Source organism: Cygnus olor, chromosome 1, assembly GCF_009769625.2.
Source record: "Cygnus olor isolate bCygOlo1 chromosome 1, bCygOlo1.pri.v2, whole genome shotgun sequence".
Lineage (NCBI taxonomy): Eukaryota > Metazoa > Chordata > Aves > Anseriformes > Anatidae > Cygnus > Cygnus olor.
In genome coordinates, this window is record NC_049169.1 from 166,266,042 (window position 1) to 166,287,957 (window position 21,916).

The 21,916-nt window shown below is 34.8% G+C and overlaps 1 protein-coding gene and 1 long non-coding RNA gene across 5 annotated transcripts in view; one reads left to right on the forward strand and one right to left on the reverse strand.

Moving 5' to 3' along the window:
• Positions 1 to 21,916, reverse strand: part of PIBF1 (progesterone immunomodulatory binding factor 1) — a 125,735-nt gene that overhangs the window by 9,073 nt on the left and 94,746 nt on the right. For all 4 annotated transcript variants that reach the window (XM_040540473.1, XM_040540461.1, XM_040540482.1 and 1 more), the window contains exons 15-16: positions 21,505 to 21,635; positions 12,987 to 13,071 (exon numbers count right to left, since the gene is read on the reverse strand). In XM_040540473.1, the coding sequence (XP_040396407.1) occupies positions 12,987 to 13,071; positions 21,505 to 21,635 (216 nt within the window). The remainder of the gene's footprint in view (positions 1 to 12,986; positions 13,072 to 21,504; positions 21,636 to 21,916) is intronic.
• On the forward strand, positions 7,552 to 12,971 carry LOC121061543. Its single transcript, XR_005815148.1, has 3 exons — positions 7,552 to 7,749; positions 9,871 to 9,962; positions 12,037 to 12,971. It is a non-coding gene; the product is annotated as an uncharacterized LOC121061543 (long non-coding RNA).

Sequence of the window (21,916 nt, forward strand, 5' to 3'; positions counted from 1 at the left end):
GGTACGTTAAAGAATACTTACTTGAGAAAACTAAAATGACACTTTACAATGCTATATCCATTTGGTAGTGTTTTGTAAATCAATTCATTTCTGAATTGATTTCTCAGTCTTCCAAGAATTAAAGGCTCATGTTCAGTATCCAAATGTTTTTGGGAGGCCTCAGAGAAAAAGAAGTTTTATACTTCCTGTAACTCCTTCTCGAGTGAAAGTGATCTAAATCTGGAAATGGGTAGGGCAGGGTGGTTCAGAAGGAACTGGATTCACAGTTGTCTGTCTCGGAGTGCTCAGTAAGGTCAAGCTTAATGGGCATATAAGGTGATGGTAGAGGAAACACTAAGAATATTGTCCCCCATGAAGTCTGTGAATTTTCTTACTCGGATCCCTAGTAGATTCCTACTGTGATTTCCTGTGGAATTTAAGAGTGTATTAAAAGTAAAGTTGTATTGTTTAACAGCTGATATTAAGATGGAGAGGGATCTTTATGAGACCTCTGGTTGTAATTTGGCTTTGGGACATGTGACCAAATACGTGGGTGGACTTCCTCACACTGAACTTCAGACAACTTCAGAAATAACATTTTAAACATAGGCAAACCAACTTGTCTGACTCCTCTCTAAAGCTGTTGGTAAGATTCATAATTAACAACTCATTTTGCTGATTTTTAGATGAGGATACGGTGAATCACACCTTAATAGTGCCTGTTATTCTTTTCTGACTACAAATCCCTAGATGACTTTCAGATGTAGACATCTACGTTTTTAAAGTTGGGCAAGATCCATCTCTTCTGCTTTGTTACTTGACTTAACAAGAACATCTCAAATCATCTTTGCACTGGTAATACTCTTTAGTATCATCAGAGATCACCAGTTAAAAGGGAGGTGAACAAACAGAGTCTTCTATTACAGGCTGTTGGCATAGACCAAATAGTCAATGACATTTCTGAAGAACAACAGACCACAGAACTGAAATATAACCTGATTCCACCTACCAATCTATGCTGTGACTTGCACAGAGCACTTTGTGAAGACAAAGTTTCAGTATGGTACTCTAACTCTGGAGTGCACTCAGAGAAAGGAGACGTGTATGTATCATTATCCAGGAATGAGACTCTCAAGCAAAAGTAGTACCTAGAATGTTTCCTCTTTAGAAATACTGACAATTCCCATAAAGAACTGCTTTAGAACTATTCCTCACGGGTTTTATTTTTTGCCAAACAGCTAGAGAAACACTGCAAAAGGGCCCTCACCCTGGAAAGAACTGTCTTCCTTTTTTGGCAGAGAGTGGAAAAGCCACCAACTCTATTAGCACAGAATTAAATATGCTAAGCTTATTAATGATGAAAAGTGTGAAAGTTGAGAAATACACTACAGAAGATCCGTTTTGATGTAGCAGAGAGTAAAATGAAGCAAATGGTAAGTCCATTCCACTGCCTAGGATTGCAGATGGGAAGGATGCAGTGGCATTAATGGTGCAAATTCAGCATCGACAGTGGAATGTTCTGGTTGTGTGCCCATCAGGAGTAAAACCCACATGCATACCGGATCTCCAAGAAGATTTTAACAACCATCTATGCAATTAAGAAAGCTCCATACATCATGGTTTAAACCCTCATGTAAGGCAGAGTGTATTTGACATAGCTGCATCCTCTGCTGCAGCTGTACTGGAAATATCAGAAGTCAGCAAGAATTCTCGTGTGAGATTGGAACATATGGTCATGTTAGGCACATGGATACACATTGTAAAGCTGGAAGCTGGAAGACAGTATGAAATGTTCTGATCAAACAAATGAACCTGATAACTGGGTGATGGAAAGATGCCAGACCATATGCAGGATGTTGATAGCTTCTCTGCACTACACTTAATTCAGGAGTTCTCTACATCCATGTGCATATAAAATCTTAAAGTGAATGGATAGATCTGTGATTAAATGGATCTACGAACTACTTCTAGTTTTATAAGGTGAACACACATTAGAACTGTAGCAACAATAAAATGGCACAGTCATTACAGAAAACAGCTTCCATCTTTCAGATACTTCTATTTCAGCTGCATGTTTCAATTTTTTCTTAACAGTTAAACCTTTCTAAAGAAAAACAGGAAATAATTTGTCTCATAATTCAGAATTTGCATGTTAAATTTTGGAAGTTTTTTTTCACTGTGTATTAAAGATAAAAAATACATTTATAATTATAATGAAGACTAAACTCCCAAGTATTTTTTTAATCTGAGTTACTGTGACATTTAGTCAAATACAAATTTAATAAAAACTATCATTTCTAGAGTAAGTTCTTCTTAAATGAAACATGCTAAAAATGCTAGTATGTCAAAACAGACTTATTAACATAAATTATTATGAAGAATTTCCTGGATTTCCCAACAGGGTAACATATTACTATAGTTTGATTCTCCCCATCTTTGGTATTTCTTACGAAGTATTTAAATTCAATTTCCATTTAGTAGTATTCAAATGATACCATAAAGTGATCAAAAATAACATTTTACACAGCTGGATAACCAGCTGTGATATTGGCTGAAATATCCATAGCCAACGCTATAAAACTGAATATAACAAAATATTAGTTAAGCATTCAGAAAACCCTAGTGCCAATGAGTTCTTGTTTAAATGTTTATCACTAAGTAATACTGGCTCTTTCAAAAATATATCATTTAAAACGCACATGCCAATTCCATCTCATAATCCATGAACTGCATGTTGCCTATGAAACTTTCTATTATTGAGAGCAAAAGCATATTTATATTGGATTTACTTAATCGACATTAATAAATCCTGTGTTACTATCATGTTTTCTCAGATTCTAAGAAAAAAAAAAAGAATTGCTGACTAGAAATTACTATTTAATACACAAATGTTTACTGTATACCACTGCAAACTTAAAGATAATTCTTTAAAAGATATCTATAAAAGTTAGTAACATATTCTGAATAATACAGCTCCAAGAAGAGAATGAATGTACCCAAATGATAAATCCTTCCTCTCCCTAAATTCAGTACTGTTTGGAATTCAAACTTTATTAAAGCTTGACAACAACAAAATAGATAACAATAATGAGGAATACTGCTTAAGAGCATATTTTTCCTTGTAAAATACGAGCTAGAAACTTCTCTACACTCGTTTAGCAATGTAAATGTCACTTTGTTTCTCCAAGCTTTAAGCTGAGAATAGCTCCAGGGCTTACTTGTGATGCAGAAATGTCCCTGTAATCTACTTAGAAAACATGCAGAACATTAATAGAAACTAGAATCTTGGAACATAAACGTAGCATAAGAAAAATGATAATTACTTTGTGGCTTAACATTTAAAAAGAGAGCTAAGCATTGTACATCAGCATTTTTTATATATAAAACAAGTTGCAGCACATAGATGAGCAGGAAGTCATTCACTTTGGAAACACATATAATTTTGACATTATCATGTACAATCTTTTAAACAGAAAAGAGGGTAAAGAAGCAGAGCTAGAGACTGTTTGAAGGCACCTGTTACCAATCACTTCTTTTCAATCCTATCTTTCCAACCCCTGCAGATACCCCTTCCTTCCCCTCTCCCCCAACAAAGCAGTTTTCTCCTTTCATCCAGTAAGCTTCCATCCCTGATTAAACACGTACTGCCCTCCCCCTTATGACTCCAAAGACTTTTATGAGCCTCTGAACTTCTCTCTACCTCTGTTTTTGCAGATGGCAGCTGTTGCTACTCTCCAGGTTCCTAAAACCAATACACTGGCCTTCTGTCCTAAGTTACTTCTAGTCAATCTTCTTCAGCGTAACTTAATTACAGCTAAGGACAGACTTTGCCATACTTTAAAGTACGACTAATAATGAAATGATGAGAACTCATCTGGAATCCTCAAGGTCATTGCTGAGATGGAACGAAATGGTGGGAGTAGCAAATTTGGAAGGGAGGGACATTCCCCCACTGTGAGGGAATACGAAAGTAAGAAAGATAAATGTGAGAATGTAACAGTAACTGATCAAAGTAAGGTAAAGCACAGACACTTCACAAGATTTTGCTTCTCCTCAAAAGAGGAAAAGAATAAAAGCACCCATCCTTTCTTTCACTTTTGCAGGCCAGATAATGGGGTAACTGTTGAGAAATAATAGGGCTTTGTGCAGGATACTGGCGTAAGATAGATGTGTAGGTGCTAGCACAGAGACTACTGGGTTCTCAGACTCTAGAAACATTATAATTTCAGAACAATGTCACAGAATTGCAAATGCTTCTGATAATCCACATTTAATCCATGTTTAATGTCTTAATATTCATCAAGACTTACATAAATCATTGGGAACCTTAGCCTGCTTATTTATAGAAGTTCTCTAAAAAAAACTCTTAGAGCCATTAACAAACTAATCCTAATAGGACTAATTAGTAGTTGTTTCTCCTGCCCGATCACATGGACTCTCTCCAGTCTTATACACACATTGGAAAATGCATTTGGCAACCATCTATTAAAAAAGCAAAAATAAGATACTGTTTTCAACACTTTGAGGATAAGAAAATAACTATTTTCTGTTCTTAACTTCATCTAACTCTCTCATTTGTTTTACCTTTTTCTCTGTTCTTACCCATTGTCTGTGCAATGCTGCCTTATGTTTCTCTCTTTCTTGCATCCCATCAGATCCTGTTTGCCTGGACAAAACACGCTACGCTTTTAATCTCATTCACATAAGAGCTCTAGCTGGTAATGAATTTTCTTCTCTTTCATTTATTTTTTCAGCTAGTGAAGAAATTTCCTTTTAAAGAAGCTGTATTTTTAAGAACTAGCTGAAAATAAAGACAACTAGAATTCTGTAAAAATTTGGCTAAGGACAGTATGAGCCAATCTCTCTGGATATATCAGGACTGCGAAACAGAACAGCACCAGGACGGAGCTGGAGCACTGAACCCTAACAAGCTATAGTGCACAAACATTACCTTGCTCCCTGGTTGTTTTGGATGATTTCATCTAGGTCTCACTAACTATGGTCAGGAACAGTTCATTCCTGTTCAACAGTTCATCACTCTCGAAAGGAAGGATAGGTGAAACTGCACCAGAGTTGTTTCCTTCGGTTCTGCGAAGTCTCCCAACACTATCCCAGCAGGCTTTTCATCCTCAAACAAATTGTGTGCCTTCAAGCTATTTTTAAACTTTACATTATTTTGGATACTTTCAATTAAAACAAAAAATCCCAAAGAAAGAACGTCTTTGTTAGGGTAACATAACCATCACATGGGCATAGAAAAGACTGCTGTGGACACAGCTAGTCTGGTCTAGAGGATAACAGTCACGAGCAGTATGGAGCTGATCTGGCTGTGCTACTTAAGTCCAGGAATAGGAATAAGCCCCTGGCCTTTCATAGTACAGATGTGACTTCTGGAATAAAGACCCAAACTAAGAACTGAAATTCTGAAGTGTTCCATATTGATTAGGAAAACTAAATATACCTCCTCTACAGTTCAAATAATAATAAAACACTGTTAATTAATTAATTTATTTTTTTAAGAAACTCACAGAATTTTGGAAAGTGGACTTTTTCAGGAGATGTGGATTAAAAAATTAATGTCAATGTAAATTCTCAGAACAATACAAAGTAAAAATGCAATTAGTTTGTGAAATTACTTCCAAATGACAATGAATTCACATAAAAAAAGATAACTTAGAAAAAAAAGAGGTAATTTGCATCTAGTAAGGAAAAATAAACACCGAGGAGATTTTCTTTCCAGGCCTTTCATCTGAAAAACATAAGGAAAGAAGAATGACTGTGATTAAGATACTGCGTTAGCACACGTGAGCTCTTGGCTTAAGCTCTACCACAAACTCTGTGGAGTTTTGGGCAAACCACTATTTCTTTTATTGTGTTTGCTGCTTCTGCAAAACAAGGTTAATAATACTTTTCTGCTTTACGTTGCAAGGGTAGTATTTGTGAGGTCTTCAGTTACTGTGATGAAGGACAGAGAAATAGTTACAAAACAGCATTATTTTCACATAGTGTTAAGAAACAGTGAAAACCTGGAAAAGGTTTCAGGGAAGTAGAGAAAAGCATTACGTTTATTCATAAATGATGAGCTGTACTTCCGATTTGAAAAGCTTTTGACCTGCCAATCGGTATACAAGTTCAACATAATAGTCACTTGGGCAATTAGCATTTTAACATTAACCTGAGTAGACTACTCTCAGAAAGAACAGCTAAATAGGAGTTTTTTATACTTACGTTTTAAAAAATATGGGATCTTGCAATAGCTAAGCTAAATAACTTTTAATTTGGTCTGATTTAAGATTCATACTAATTCAGGCACATGTATTTAGGTAGATTTAGTCCTCAATTCGAGTGACACAACAATTTACTGACATAAGCTAAACTGATTTAAGTAAACAAACAGCAATCAAGCCCCATGTGTTTTTATCCATTTAACTGATTGATATCAAATAGGTTTATTTAAACTACTACTACACTTTTTCTACTTCGTCCCGTTGCAGACAGCCAGAACCCGTTTTCTGGTTGCTAACTTAACTTGAAGAGCTTTGGCACAGTAACACATGAATGTGTCAATAAGGCAGGTGACTAGTTCAGCAAGTTTTACATTCTGTCACTTGTATGCACAGCTGCTAATGTACTACAAGTGCACAGATGTGTAAAGGAGATAAAATCTCAGCAGGTATTCATATCTTTTCAACCCATGTATAATATTCATGTCCTGAAAACTAAGTGTGTTGGCATAAAGAATTGTGTTATAAGAAATAAATGAATATTATAGACAAGCTTCATTTGCACTATTAATTTTATAAATTTTACCCTTTTATTTCTTAGTAGAATAGATTCACAGTATTAGTTATACTTTTATAGATTAAAATTCACTGTATTGGCAGAGTGCACTGCACACAGGTGAATTCAAGCAGTTAAAAAAGAAGTAGTGTAACTTATCTCCCCTATATTCATACAAACTGAAAATTGTTCTTCACACTCAGAGGAATACCTATTTAAAAGCTTTCTATTGCTGTCTCTTACGTCACTGTCTCACTTTTGTTTCTTTTCATGCCTCCTAGAATATTTCTATAAAACATCAAAATAACCATTCATTATAGTTGTTCTATTTAAAACAAAACACAATGGATTATGAATCCCACATGAAAAATATAAATAACACTTTGTTCATTTTCAAGATTTAAGAAATCAATTTCTATACATTTGCACAGTGTTGCATTACTTTACAATAAGCTTGCATCGTAAATATCTGAAGAAATAGTACAATGCCATACATCAAAGCATAGTGAATTTATAACCTCTTAAATGTAACCTCAGAAAATGATTACTAAAGCTTCTTGCCAAGCATCTGAGCACTGACAGACTGCTCTTCCAAGTTTTTATCTGAGGTTTATAAGCCAATGGATAAAGTCTAAAATTGCACTTCTGATGTTCCAAAATACTAACAACTGCATCAACCATGAAAGGCAATGGAAGAGCCAAGATCACAGAGCTCATGGTAAATATTTCTTTTAGTCAAAGGCTGACTGTTGGAATTGAAGAAAAAGAAAAACAGATAAAAGGGAATCATGGATCAAGAGCTTCAGCTGAACAGACTTAGTGGATTCATCCCACTTAACTTTAGCACTACAGAGAACTGCACTTTAGCATCTGTAAGTTATAGATTACTGTTACATGCAGGAAAGGATGCAGACGAAGGATGGCACAGAAGCTTGGTGTGCTCTGCTCTGCAGTTCTGGACACAAAATGCCTACTCCCTCTCTTCCCCAGGTAAGTGATATTGACATATCAGCCTTTTTATTTGCTTTTTTCCTTGCTGGACCCTTTTCAAAGGTGATTCAAACAGCTAAACTAACAGATAACAATTCACTTTTGGTTTTGGGGTCACGTTAGCTTTCTGTTTAGTGATCTGAGAGGTCCGAGTGCAGTATTAGAGAAGTGCCAGAGCTGGTGCAAGTTGAGGATCGAGAAGCTAGGAGCAAAGAGGCAAGGCAGCGTTATAGCCATTGGGTCAACTCAGGCATAAGGAGTAATTTCATCCTGATTTATTCTCTGAAGGAACATATTTCCTTCTCGTGCCCCTCCAACTATACAAAGATAATGAGTGGCTGCATTTGGGGGTATAAGACTAAAGGTAGAGTGGGATGAATCAAGAGCACAAGGTTCTTATGTGTGTTATTTGGTTAGCACAGATAAAGACAGAGGGTCGAAAGTTCAGCTGATTAAAAAGATAGCACAGACTACAAATAATAATACAAAAAAAGTCTGGATATGAAATATCCTTTTAAAAAAAAAAAAAGCTCTGTTTAATAGGAGGTTATTAATGGGATACTCCATTGTTCTTTCAAACAATGTTTTATGCACTTCTGTTGGATCTGGAAAAACAATTACAAACCCTATTGGTTATCTTGACAAAACATAAAACTTCTTAGTCAGAAATCAGCTGAAAAATTTGGCTGTACTAACTGTACCCAATATCATGCGCTGTGGGGCTTACAAATGGCATCGCAGTACCACATACCCCAATTCCTTCAGCTCAGAGAGGACAGCAGCACTGTGAAGGCCATAGTTGTGAACCTCTAAGAACATAATCCCAGCATGATTCTGGATACAGATTGCTCTCAGTGATGCCACTGAACCCGTTCCCAAGTAATAGTTTGCATTTATCCACACGAAGAAGAAATCCATAGAAATGTTTACTGTACCAGCAGATTCTCAATGATTTACATGAGAAACTATATTAAAATGTCTTCCCCATCCATTTATGAAATTAATCAACAACAACAAAAAGGAAATAGAAGGCCAAGAAATAATTAAAAATTAATAAAATAAAAAATCTTGTTTTTCTCCCACATGGGTGACCTAACTTTTTAAGAATGCACATAGTCAAATGTCCACTTTTCATTTTAATTTCCACAGCAAAATATAGTAATAATCATCAAATTAGCTTAGTCTACATAATTTGAAATAATGAACTATTTTATTACATGAAATAATATGTAGTGTCATTTTTTTCCTGTAATAAAAAAGCTCACATAAGAGCCCTGTAGGGATTCTGCCAAGATTCAGAGTTTAATATTAAACTTTTTTTCTTCCAAAATTAAGTGAAAAGTGAAGTAAGAGTAAGCATAAATGTAAATTCTTTATCCAAAAAGCTTACAAAATGCTATCAGTATCTTCAAATCAAGGGTTATGAATCCAGCTGATATCACAAGGAGATGAAAAACAAAAACAAAAACAACTAACCACCACCACCAAAAAAAACCCACCAAAACCAGCCACCCACCTTCTAACATTTCATTAAAAAGAGTTACTATAATATGAGACCACACAGGCTGGAATACCTTAAATCAAAACTGTCTGCTTATTGAAACATGTCACTGTAAGACAGCATTAACATTATTTTGTTGTTTTGCTGGTACTTTTAACTCACTTAAAACCTTAGTTTCTATTAAGTATGAATATCTTGGGTTTATCTATTCAAGAATTCTACTGTCCTTACTTGCAAACATGGGCAATAAGATAATTCTTAGCAAGAAATGATACTTTAGTATGCACAGTGATTAAACAAGACTGATAATATTACATGACAGCACGTAGCACTTAAAACCGTAATCCATATTTCTGCAAATAATTTATGTAATCTGAAGAATGCATATTACTTATATTTAAAAACACCCTGTCTAAATGAAGTTAGTCTTTATTAGTCCAAGAATAGCCTTTTGTTTTTCTATTAACAGGGATATTTACTGTGAAACTGTGATGTTGCTGCATATCTTATATAACTTTTTATTAAAATGGCAAAGACAATTATTTGAAGACTAACTCATTGTAAACTAAGTTGTCCTATCCTTTATGAATATTTCAATGCATGAGTTATTTGCCTTTTAGATAAATCAAGAAAAAGTAAGCTTACTGGAAGAGGTCTGCATTAAAAGTGAAAAATAAAAGGCTGCATTAGAAATAAACAGAAATGACATAAGGTAAACATAATCACCCCCTCACCTCCTGCAAAAAAAGTTACTTCTCCAAACATTTTCTTAAAACAACTTTAGCTTATTTTTATTGTTTTTCTTCTCCCCCCCTCCCCCCGTACTAGTATTTCTTAGTTTTCTTTCCCCAAACATGCAACTTCTAATTTCTTTTTCAGTACTTATATTCTTTTTTTGCATAGGTAACTTGAATAAATATTGTTGCTGTTAGGTAAAATAATATGACTAATACGGACTATTTTTTAACAGATATAAAAAGAAATTTGGCAAAAATGGAATAACTTTGGAAATACTTGCTCAAGTTTTTAACGTCCAGGGTACAAGGAACATTCATGATGAAGTCTGTTTCAGACTTAAGTATTTGCCTTCTTATTTTGTATAAAGCCTGTCTCATTCAGCCTTGCTTGCATTGTTGGCCACAGTTAGAAAAATTTTAAGTAGTGAAATGGCACAAAGAAGCAAACTGCTGCACATCAGGAACAGCTTAAGTGGGTAGTCATAGGGGCTATTACTTAGATGTAAATAACGTTCCATAGCTTTGAGACAGAAATTCTATAAATTTTGTTTTATTTATCACATTCTACTCACTTTAATCAGCTGCAATGCATGTTGGTTGATACGAGACCACCTATATATATAATACAATACCTAGAGTAACAAGGTGGATGTTCCTAGGAAGTACCCTTTCTGCAGCACTCTTGATCATCTTCATCAAGTAAATACTTGGCACCTGATTCAGGACTCAAGTGTTTGATGGTCCTAACAAGTAGTAAGGGATTTGGAAGAAAGTGAAATACAGTACAGTAACTGTTCTGGAGAACAAGGCACCAAAGGCATGAATATTTGACAGCAGGACTACTTGGGAGTAGCTCTAGGAGAGCAGTGGTAGGAACAGGAAGTTTTGAAAGAAGTAAATTTGAAATTAGTCTGCCAAGGGCCTATCATAGGAAATTCAGAAAGTTCACTACATCTTTATGCAATTAATTCACTAGTTTCTTCAGAGTATTTTTCATAATAAACATAATTGCAGGCTTGCAAATTATCTAAAAATGCTTAAAATATTTTCGATTATATTAATAGATAGCAGTGTGTTTCATAGCAAAAAAAAAAAAAAAGCAAACCCAAACAAAATCCAAACTGCATGCGTGTAACAGACTCGGTCTTAAATTTGAAATTTAAATGTACAATGTAGATGAAGACATCAGAAATAAGAGCTATCAAATGATCACTCCTGATACACCTACTGATGATCCTACTGGGTTAACGACACCCACCTGCAAATTACTCTGGGGAAGCATGTTCAATTACTCTCTTCTGTAACTAGACTATTATAATCACCATTCATGGAACTTCACAAGCACTACAATCAGTTCAGAGGGTTAAATGTAAAAATTGTTCTGGGAAGATATTGCATCAGATGACCACCCAGTGTGATTTAGCATAGAAAGTAAACAAGTTAAGAACTTGTGTTCTTTCTGTTTTAATTTAAGGTGATTGTTTCACATCTGAGACCTGCACTCAGGAGAAAGACTCAGTACGCTTTTCACTTAAGTCGAGGTTCACTTAAACTCAGCTGTCAATGAAATTGTTTTGATTTCATTCTATCAAAAAAGGTGTTTTTTTTTTTTTTTTAAGTGGTCAGCACAGACAAAATGTTTTGGACCAATTCATGAGATGAGTTTTGGTGTACTGATCTAAGCAGGGAATTTTGAGCAATAGCAAGGAAAGGAGATGGAGGAGAAGAGTTTTGGAGGTGGAGTGGGAGGACTTCAGGATGTGTGAATAGTCAGGTTTCTGTGGAAATAATGGTATTAGAATAAGTGATAAGGTATCTTTTCTAAGATTGCATTAGGAGAGTTGCAAATTCTTTGAAAGGCATCTCCCCGTCTTTTCTCTTCTGAGAATTGAAAGGGTGTTTTTAGAGAAATATTGATACAATGACTTCAAGATGATCATTCTGAACATGTAACATGTTATTTACATGCTATCACCTTGTGTATATAGCTTGTGTTGCTCTTCCTCACATTCATAATTTTGATTCATTAATGTTATATTTTCTTTGCAGATCTTTGCCAAAACATTCAGCAACTCTGGAAGGTCATTTAACAACTCCTCTCAGTCAGTTTTTGATATTATTATCTTCACTATTCTGTAGCTTTAGCAAACTTTTCATATTACTGTGGAAATAGTTAACTAACCTGTCATGGAGTATGGGAGAAAATCCATATATAACATATAGGTAAACATCATTCATTTCTATCCTTTGTTTCAGACATTTAATCTGCAGAAAGATCTCCCATACTCCTCGACAGGTTAGTCTCTTAAGATTGTTTAGGGCAAGATCTCTACAAAAACCTTTTGGGAATCCCCATATAATGCATTTATGTCTGAACTGCGAGACTTTATATACTTCTAGACATGAGAGTATATTCCAGAAGCACCCTGACTCCTTGCTGGGATGAAACTCAGGTGAGTACATACAGAAGTACCTTGACTCTGAATGAAACCTAAGTGACTACCATCCTGTTTCCTCTCCCTGAATTGTATTTTAGAGTTGAAGAGAAACTCAGATGTGTGTACTGGAAATGAACTGTGCCATGCTTTGCCCAGGTTTTTGGTCTTGATGTCTGGGGAGCAGAGAGACATCCTGGGCATACTGTGGCACACGCAGGTATTGCAGATTGCATGTGTATCGACTACATCACCTTTATCTAAATATTTGTTAAATGATTGCAAATTCTAAACGCTTTGTAACACATATGTTTTACTCATAAGAAAAGACAGTGGGACTAAGTCAACAGACAGAATCTAGCAACTGAGACTACAACTCAGAATCTCCACAGTGCTTGACAGATACCATCACCTATGTTTCTCAAGATTACACACACTAAAAAACAAACAAACAAAAAAAACAACACTCAAAATCAAACTAAACTCAACCATTTTTCCCATGGTTTAAAGCTCAGGAAAGAGAAAATGTAGTTTATGGTTGTAACACTAAAACAGAAAGATTACCTCACGATGAGTTAGAAGTCTCTCCAAATCTGCTGCCATTTGATTCTTGACGTGCAGCAAAGCTGCCTTTTCTTTATTTAAGAGACTGGTAAAAGAGGATGGGAAATTCAGTAATAGCAACAGATAATCTCTTTTAATCTTGTATTCTGGTTGAAACATGCATTTTCTAAAGCTAAATACTGTCAACAATGAAAATCTGCTCGAGTGATTGTATCAGATGATCCTTTTGTATGTTTAAGCACTGGAATTTTTATAAATGGGCCTGAATGCATTGATGTATACAAAATCTTATTTAGTCAAAGTGTAATTCTATTCAGAATCTTTTTTATTTATTTATTTAATTATCTGAAGGGTAATTTAAAAACATTATCAGAACCTTCTATTATTAACTATTGGTTTCTTCTTTGCAAAATGAGCTCATTTTAGAAGTAGAGTAAGGTTTGCTATATCTGCACTTAGGTATTAGAAAGTGAATTCCTCTTGTTGTTTGCATCACTACAAACAGCACACACTGTACTCTCAATGTGACCTCTTTTGATACTACTGTATTTAGAATTTTGAAAATAAATACAAGAAAGCATAATGTGCAGCTCTCCCTTTCAGCTCTGTAGTTTCCGCAGAACTTGTAAACATATTTTTGCTATTTTTTATTTTGTATTACAAGAGAATCAAAGGAATCAAGTTTGCCTTGTGAACAGCGTGACAACTATTTCAACATACAGGCATGTCTTTATAGTGCAACATCAGGTTTAACTTTGTCCTTTGTTTTCATAATTATAGAATATGAACATTGTTCTGCATACACATTCCGGTTCTACACAGCAATTCATCTAATACAATTAAATGTATTTTCACAGTTAGCCCAAACAACAGATTTCAACAATAAATCTCACACTAATGCATACATAATTTTGTTTTGTTAAAAGACATATTTTTTCTTATTAGAACCAATGTTATATACACCATTATCGTGACTTAACTAAATAGATTTTGCAATATAAACTGTAATATAAATCAACAACTATGCAAAATGCAACTCTGCATATGCAATGCAAATATGGAGGACTGAATCAGGTCATGAGTTCAAAAGCAAATGTATTAAAATCTTATAAATTGAACTGAGCAATTACATATATTGCAGACATAAATTATTCAGTATTCCCAATATTTAAACAAGAAATAATCAACAGAATAAATCAACATTTTCTTTAATTGTCTGTGTATCATTTGTTAGTTTTAAATGAACAACATCATCATCCTTTGTCCCAGAGATTTTCTGGCAGTTCCTTACCAGCTCTGTACTGTAAATTATGACTGTCAATTACTTCTAGGCATCCACTAGAATTCAGAAAAATTGTATACTTTGGCCAAATTGTTTTTTTTTTTGCTTTACTGAGTTATTTAAAAGGAAAGTATTAACATTTATGAAAAACTACAAAGATATTACAGTATTTTCAAGAATGTTATTTTCTGTGATGTTTTTAATCATGATGAAATTGCTGTACTATGATTTTCCTGGGTTCATTTGTTATAACTTACTGATATGAAAGTTTTTCTTGGATTTCTGTACTTCCTAAGAGAAGAAACCAACCCATTTAGAGAATGACTCACAAATGTATTAGAAAAGCAACAATAAAAAATTCCCGTATGTCTTAAATAGTGTACTGAATAAGCATGTACGTCAGTATTCATGACTAACCAGAAATTCACGTTCAAGGTTTAATTTCATCCACAGAGTAGAACCCATTCTAGTTATACTAGTTGCACATTCTGAAAGAACATGACACAACTGATCCATGTGGAGCAGCCTCAGCATTGTTCTAATTTTCTTTGTTTATGGTCAAATATAGGAATTAGACTGCTATTGTAAATCAGTAGCACTTAATGTGTTTTCTGTCATGTATAAAACCCCTATGAATATAGAATTACCAAATCAACTGCAGACTTCAGATTTAGTAATTTTGCAATACTTATGCTTTTTCATCATTGCAGACAGAAGAAAATAATTCATACACTTCTGAAAGAATACTGCAAAAGAGGCATATATAACAGAGTGAGAAAGCAGAGTTATCAGAAATAACGTTAATAAATTCATACTTGTAATGACTAAGTAAAACTTCCTGAAAGTTCAGTTTGGGGAAGAAGAATGAACATTTCCCTGTTAAGAAAATGTTCTGAACAGGCATCTTGGATGTAAATGGTCAACGTGGTTCTAACTTTAAGCCATCTCACACTTCCATCAGCAAGCAGTTTAAACTAATCCATTTCTAATTTGCAGTGCAACAAATCTGAGAGCAGTTCATTTACAGTTCATTTCAGCTGACCTAAATGGCAACTGCTGCTGAAAGATCATCCCTCGCTATCCCTAACCACAAAATGGTACTCCCTCTCTTTGCGTTGGTACTAGAAAAATTGTGACCTCACGAGTAGGTCGCTTTACTGACCTGGATGAACACTGGAGTTTTTTTTAAAATCATTTTTCATGTGGATCACCAACTTAATTCACCAAACACAGTGGAAACCTAAGGCTGAGCATAAGACTGCCCCATTTGGTGACAGTGTGTCTTAACTGTCTCACTATGATCTTGAAACCATAACCTATGAGTCTAGACAAACCAGCTTCTTGTAGCTGAGCTCAAGGGTTTTGACTTCCACCTGAAGACACAGGATCTTAACCTTTTTTAACTCACCATATTTTCAAGTTTTCATGGTGCGGAGATGTGTTTAAGCATTAAACAGCACTGTATCAAAAAAAAAAATCTTTCAATGACTTGAACAGTCAGTCTTGGGTGAAAAAACATGTGAATGCTTGGGAGAAATGGACTGTGTTGGGATGATCTAATATCCTTTGAGTAATTTAACAGCACAAACAGCTGTTCTGAAACTGAAGGGCAAGTGTAGACCTTGCTGTGCTCAACAGTCCCAGCCACTGGCTGTTCCATTCTGAGTGTGGGGAAGGTGCCCTTTGTGATATATCTTGTAAGTCCAAATATCCCCCCAAAAGTCCGGTTGGAGAATTAACAAATAAACAGCTCATGCTTCTCCTGTGTACTCAGGTTTCCAGAGGGGGAAAAAAAAATGCCTAGGAGAACATGCAATTTCGTTCCACCATGCTTTCAAGACCTACTCAGGCATGAATCCAAGGACCATGAGCACAGGACTTACCAGGGAATACACTTGTCTCATACACACCCATTGCTCATAGCAACCACTGGCTTGTTTTGTTTTGCTTTCCTCAGGATCTACAGGCAATGTAGCTTGGATATCATAAGAAAGACATTTTTAGGTGACGTGGTTTTTTTTTCTGGAGAATGAATACTAGCATTTCCCAGTCTCAGACTTTTAAAACCCTTTTGAATTTGGGCAACTGAGGCATCTTTTAAATTTTTGATCCAAGTATACCAGCTACTGGCCTCTACAGAAGCTTCTATTATTAGATATTCAGAATAATAAGTTTATGTTGGACACACTAAATAAACATGGTTTTATGTATTACTGGATTTTATTATTGCTTCTATTCAGTTTGACGAAAGGTAGGTTTCTTTTTCAGAGAATCGTGCATTCCAAATGCTTTATGAAATAAGGATTGTCTCTTTCTGTTACTTTTAAGTTAGAGCAAGATAAAGTTGAAAATCGAAGTTCAATCTTGGTGTTTTTTTTCACATTTTATGTTCATATCCAAATATTACTGTCAAAACGATCAAATCTAAAAATAGTATATGAGAAGGCTTTGTACATAAAATTGAACCTACAACGTGGGTATATTCCATCTCTGCAAATTACTGATGATTAGCTCAGAGAAGGCAGCTAATTTTGAAAGTCTAAGTTGAGTTTTCTTTATTAACTCATGTAGTTAAAAAGGGAGGTATGAAAATTCTTCAAATATAAGTTCTTCAGAAGAGATCTCTCACTGTGCAGCTAAATAATGACAGATCAAATTTTTAAAGACATTTAGAAGACTGCTGTTTAATGATTTCAATTGGAGTGCTTCAGGTGGTGTAAGAACTCCTGTCTGAACAGTGTCCAAACTGAAAAAGAATTACTTTTTTAAATTGTAAAAGATAAATCTAAAAAAACAACCACAACCTTTTTTTAAGTTGTACTTTTTAAAGTTGTAATACAGGTCAGAAAACATATATTTGTAGAAAAAAAATATATAGTTGTACAAACGTTGTTTAAAAGGCCAATTGCAGTAGTGTTTGGATAGATGATGCATGTTACACAGAATGGTACTATTCTCATAAAAACCTCATTGCTCATTCTGTGATGGGAAAAACTCAACTAACACTGTACGCTGAGCTTTATAATATTTGAATGGCAATTAGAAAACCCCAAATGTTTAGGTAAGAAACATTTCAGTATATAGCTTCTTAGCAAAATCCTTGTACTGCTTCTAGGTTTGCCACACAGTTAGGCTTTTGAGGAGTGCTTTCGGATAAGTGAGCTACTTTTAAAACTAGCAATTGGTATTGAGAAATGTGAGTACATTTAAAATAAATACCTTCTCTTTATGAATGAAGTCCTGTTTAATGTCGCCAGTTATTTATATACCTAGATGTTTTAGCAGAAAACTATGTACCAAAACTACAATTACTTCACTACACACCTAAGAATGAAATCCATAGTCTTATTTTCCCACAGCATGACATCGTTACAAGGCATTTCTTTTCAAAAGGAGTGCTAAATGTGGTGTTTTCATTTCTGGTTAAAGAACTGCATACTCAAGAGCTTTTTTATAATACAAAGCAGTCATCCACATACATACAACTGCTCTTATTAACCATCACTATTTAATTTTATTAATGAAAGCGCTATTTGAACTAACATAAATGAGAGGTTACTTAATAGAATATCTTGATATATGTGGACCATCTAAAAATTCATCCTGTAGATGCCTTGATTATTCAAGACCAGAGATTTTGTTACTGAAGTATATCTGCAGATACATGGCTGAGCACACAAGCATTCAAGGTAGCTCCCAATTGTACCTCAGTTCTCTCCACTGCAGAATGCCAGCACAGTGGACGGCCTGTCCAGGAAAATTCTATGGTGGATGGGGAGGACAGCAGTAGTGATCATAGGCAATATTTGAAAGAGCTTTGATTACCCCTAAGTAACCTTTTCTCTCATCTTTGAGTGGCAGCAAACATGCACCTTCACACATGAAGTTAAGCAGTAGCACCACAGAACCATGACAACCTGGAGATGGGTCCCTAAGTCGTTCGTGGAAATAACTAACAGCATTGACAGCTGCTCATCTAAGCATTTACCCCAACCAGAATAGCTCTTACAGTTCATGGTAAAGGTATGGCTAAAGATCCACAGAACTGTGTGGAAGGTATTCCGAACAGAAACATTTCTCAACAAGCCACCAAAGTAGCTCCAGATCTGATGGAATATATTACTTTCAAGCCTTGATTCACTCTGGTACATATTTTGACCATTCCTCTTCTTTCAGCTTGCCAGCTATTGATACAAGCAACCTTGAATACTATTTGAACAATACTGAAATAGTTTCTTCTGTGTATGGAAGACATTTAGCCTTAGCTCTAGAGGTATGAAGCTTATACATAAGGACACATAAGCATCTCTGCGTAAAGTGGACCTTGAAGACCATGCTGGAAGTAAACTTGGATGGATCTTGGATGGACTTCTCAAGAGTCATATTAAAAGGATCTGTCTGAGTCTATTCCACTCTTCTACTCTCAAAAATATTCCACTTACAAACCAACAAAAAGTTGTTTGATAAACTAAGAAAGAGTGTTAGGAATATAGTTGTCTAAATCTTTTTATATAGCAGAGCTTTACTTGGAATACATTTGGTAGGGATTATCATTAATTTATCTAAATCATATTCTGATTCAGTTCTGCAATAGCTGGGAGCCAAAATGTTCCACAAAATATCCACTGAAATTACCTACAGGATATTTTAATTTTAATATAATTTTAATTCCATTTTAATTTTAATTTAATCTAAATCAGTAGATATACCGAATCATTAGTAGATACAAAAGGTTATCCTGACAGAAGATTGCTGGAATATGATGGTTTTCTGGTTAGAGATCCCTTCCTCTACATTTGATGCCAGTTACAGATATAGAAAAGCAAATGACCAACATTATATGGAAAAGCAAACAACCAACATTATCAAGTTTATACATGATTATGATTTCTCCAGTGCTTGAGGAACTCTCAGCTAACGATTTAGGAAATTTGTTTTAAACATGTAGTTATCAACAACGAATTTAAGGACTACTAACATGTACAAAAAGGCATAGAGATTAGGCTGTTTTCAATAATTTCACTGGGCTATGAAACTGGCAAAACTGAGGTAAAACTGTGATAAGGGAATATTAGACGTTTCAGTTTAAAAGGAATATTGAAAACTACAGGAAAAAGCTTCTTACTAAAACATCTGATGTGTAAAGTGTTATCTTCTTGCTAGAAAACCATTAAGGATAAAAATAGTTTCTTGTCAGGCCACAATTTCGTTTACAGAAAGACTGACCGATGGTGAGCACACCCCAGCTTGCCACAGGTGGGTATTGCTAGTATATGTTTACCATGGATGCTCACTGTGTGGTGCAGATACATTTTCCTCCCTAACCTTAAGGAACTTTAAGAGGCCAAAAATCAGTGGAGACTAACAGGCATCTCTGACAAATAATTCACTCCATCACAAATCTGAATTATTTTTTGGAGATGCTACTTCCTCCATGGGCTACTAAGGAAAGCTAACATGACCAGGTTCCCAATTTAAGTGCCTTAACTTGTAGGCTAAATTTAGGAAGAATATCTGGGCATACAGATTATTTGTGATGAGCTACAAAAATTGAAGAGAATAAATGCTAATAAGGCATTTAAGTTCTTATATATTTTAATGGCATGAAACATATATTTTTCAGAAATGAACTGACCAATCTACTGTTAAACACCTATAATGACTTCATCTGAAGAAATGTAGGACTGAAAATGTTCCGATGTTTACTTTTTCCTAGCTTTTGAGAGACTTTTGGAGTACACAAATAGTAAACTACTGCTACATGAATAGTAAAAAAAAAAAAAAAAAAAAAAAAAAAAAAACTTTTCAAGTCACCTATACCTGAAAACTTAATTTGCTACTGACCAATTCTTTGATTATTTTATTCACAATTAGAAGGTAAGACCTTGCATATGGAGATATTGTGATTTCTCATCTTCTGGAAAAATATAATTTATCTTTGAGGGTTTTGCTGTAATATATCAAGTCTAGGAACATAATAAAACACTTGTTTCTGGAATAAAATTAAATAATCTATTCTTACTGAATTAAAAATAAGCCCAGTGAAACATACCCTGTCAGGGACTATGAGTGAAGATTTCAGATATTTCTAATTATTATTTTTAGTATAGTTTTATTTGTATAATAAGCCTTTTTAGGTATTCATCCTTAAGGTTTAGCAAACGCTGTCCCAAACCATCCAAACGCTCTGAATGAATGCGTAAGGAAATGGCCTCAAGTTGCACCAGTGGAAGTTCAGACTGGATATTAGGAAGAATTTCTTCATGGAAACGGTGGTTAGGCATTGGAACAGGATGACACAGGAAGTGGAGATGTTGCCATCCCTGGAGGTATTTAAGAGACATGTGGCTGTGGTACTTAGGAACACAGTTTAATGGTAGACTTGGGTCCACCACCTCGTAGTGTTAGGTTGATGGTGGGGCTTGATTTTATGGGTCTTTTCCAACCTGACTGGTTCTATGATTCTATATGTAAGACACTATGTAGGATTAAGTATTTAGCTATGGTAAGACTTACTTTTTCTATTCTCATTGCTTTAACAGATTTATTGGAAAAACTGTGTTTTTATTTGCATTAATGTTTCATAATTATTACCATGTGCATTTCCTAAACTAAGACACCGCAAAAATGCCTAACAGATAAAACATTTATTCTTCTGTAGTGCAGTGGGACACAGCTATCCACTTCCTTGAAAATCAGGTGGCAAATTATTTTACAACAGTTTAGCTGGGAACCAAATGGTAAACACAGTTTATAAAGGTATTTGATGGTGGGAAATTGCGCAGTGATCTGAGAGTTCTGACAGCTGGACAGAACAGCAAATCAGAGTCTACACTACATGAAGCCTGCTCATGTCACACCTGAGTTACTTTTTGCTAGTAGACTAATCTTATGTTTCTGTGATTTTATTTCTTTACTTTTACTTTTGTACATCTAGTATGTCATTCTTTCCTTCTACTCTTCTGAATTTTCCTGTACTTCCTGAGAACTCTTCTCAACTCCAGATTCATTTTAAACCTGACTCCCTCATTCCTTCTTTTCCAAACCTAAAGCCTATTTTTATGACTGTATAAGAGAATTCACAGATGCTAGAGTTCCAGCATAAAAACTGGACTTAGTCAGTGATGGAGCATCTACATCTGCTACTTTATGGACAATAACATATTTTTTTCTAATGATAAATACATAAATTATTTTAATTTCAATTTAAAATAAAGAAACAGCAATTTTTATTACCTGACATCTTTTTCAAGTTGTGCAATACGTTCCTTCTGTAGACTTATTTGAGAATCTCTCTGTTGCACAGTTTCAATGAGGTATTTATATGGCTGTTGAACTTGACTCAACAAAGAATTTGCTCTGTCAAGCTAACAAAAAAAAAGCATTACTAATTTTAAAATTTATAAGGTACAATGATGTCTTTATTACTGAATCATAATCAATTGTTACCAATTGCATAATAATATAAAAACCAAACCTGTTAACTCACAAAATTGCAACAAACTATATAATTTCACTACAATCATGCTACCAGCGTCTATATTCCCCTAGTTTGCATATTTCAGTGTTTTAATGTAACAGCTTCCATTTATGAAAAAAAGGAGTATACAGAAGGCCTCCGTTTGTTCGCTGTATTGACCACAAGTGA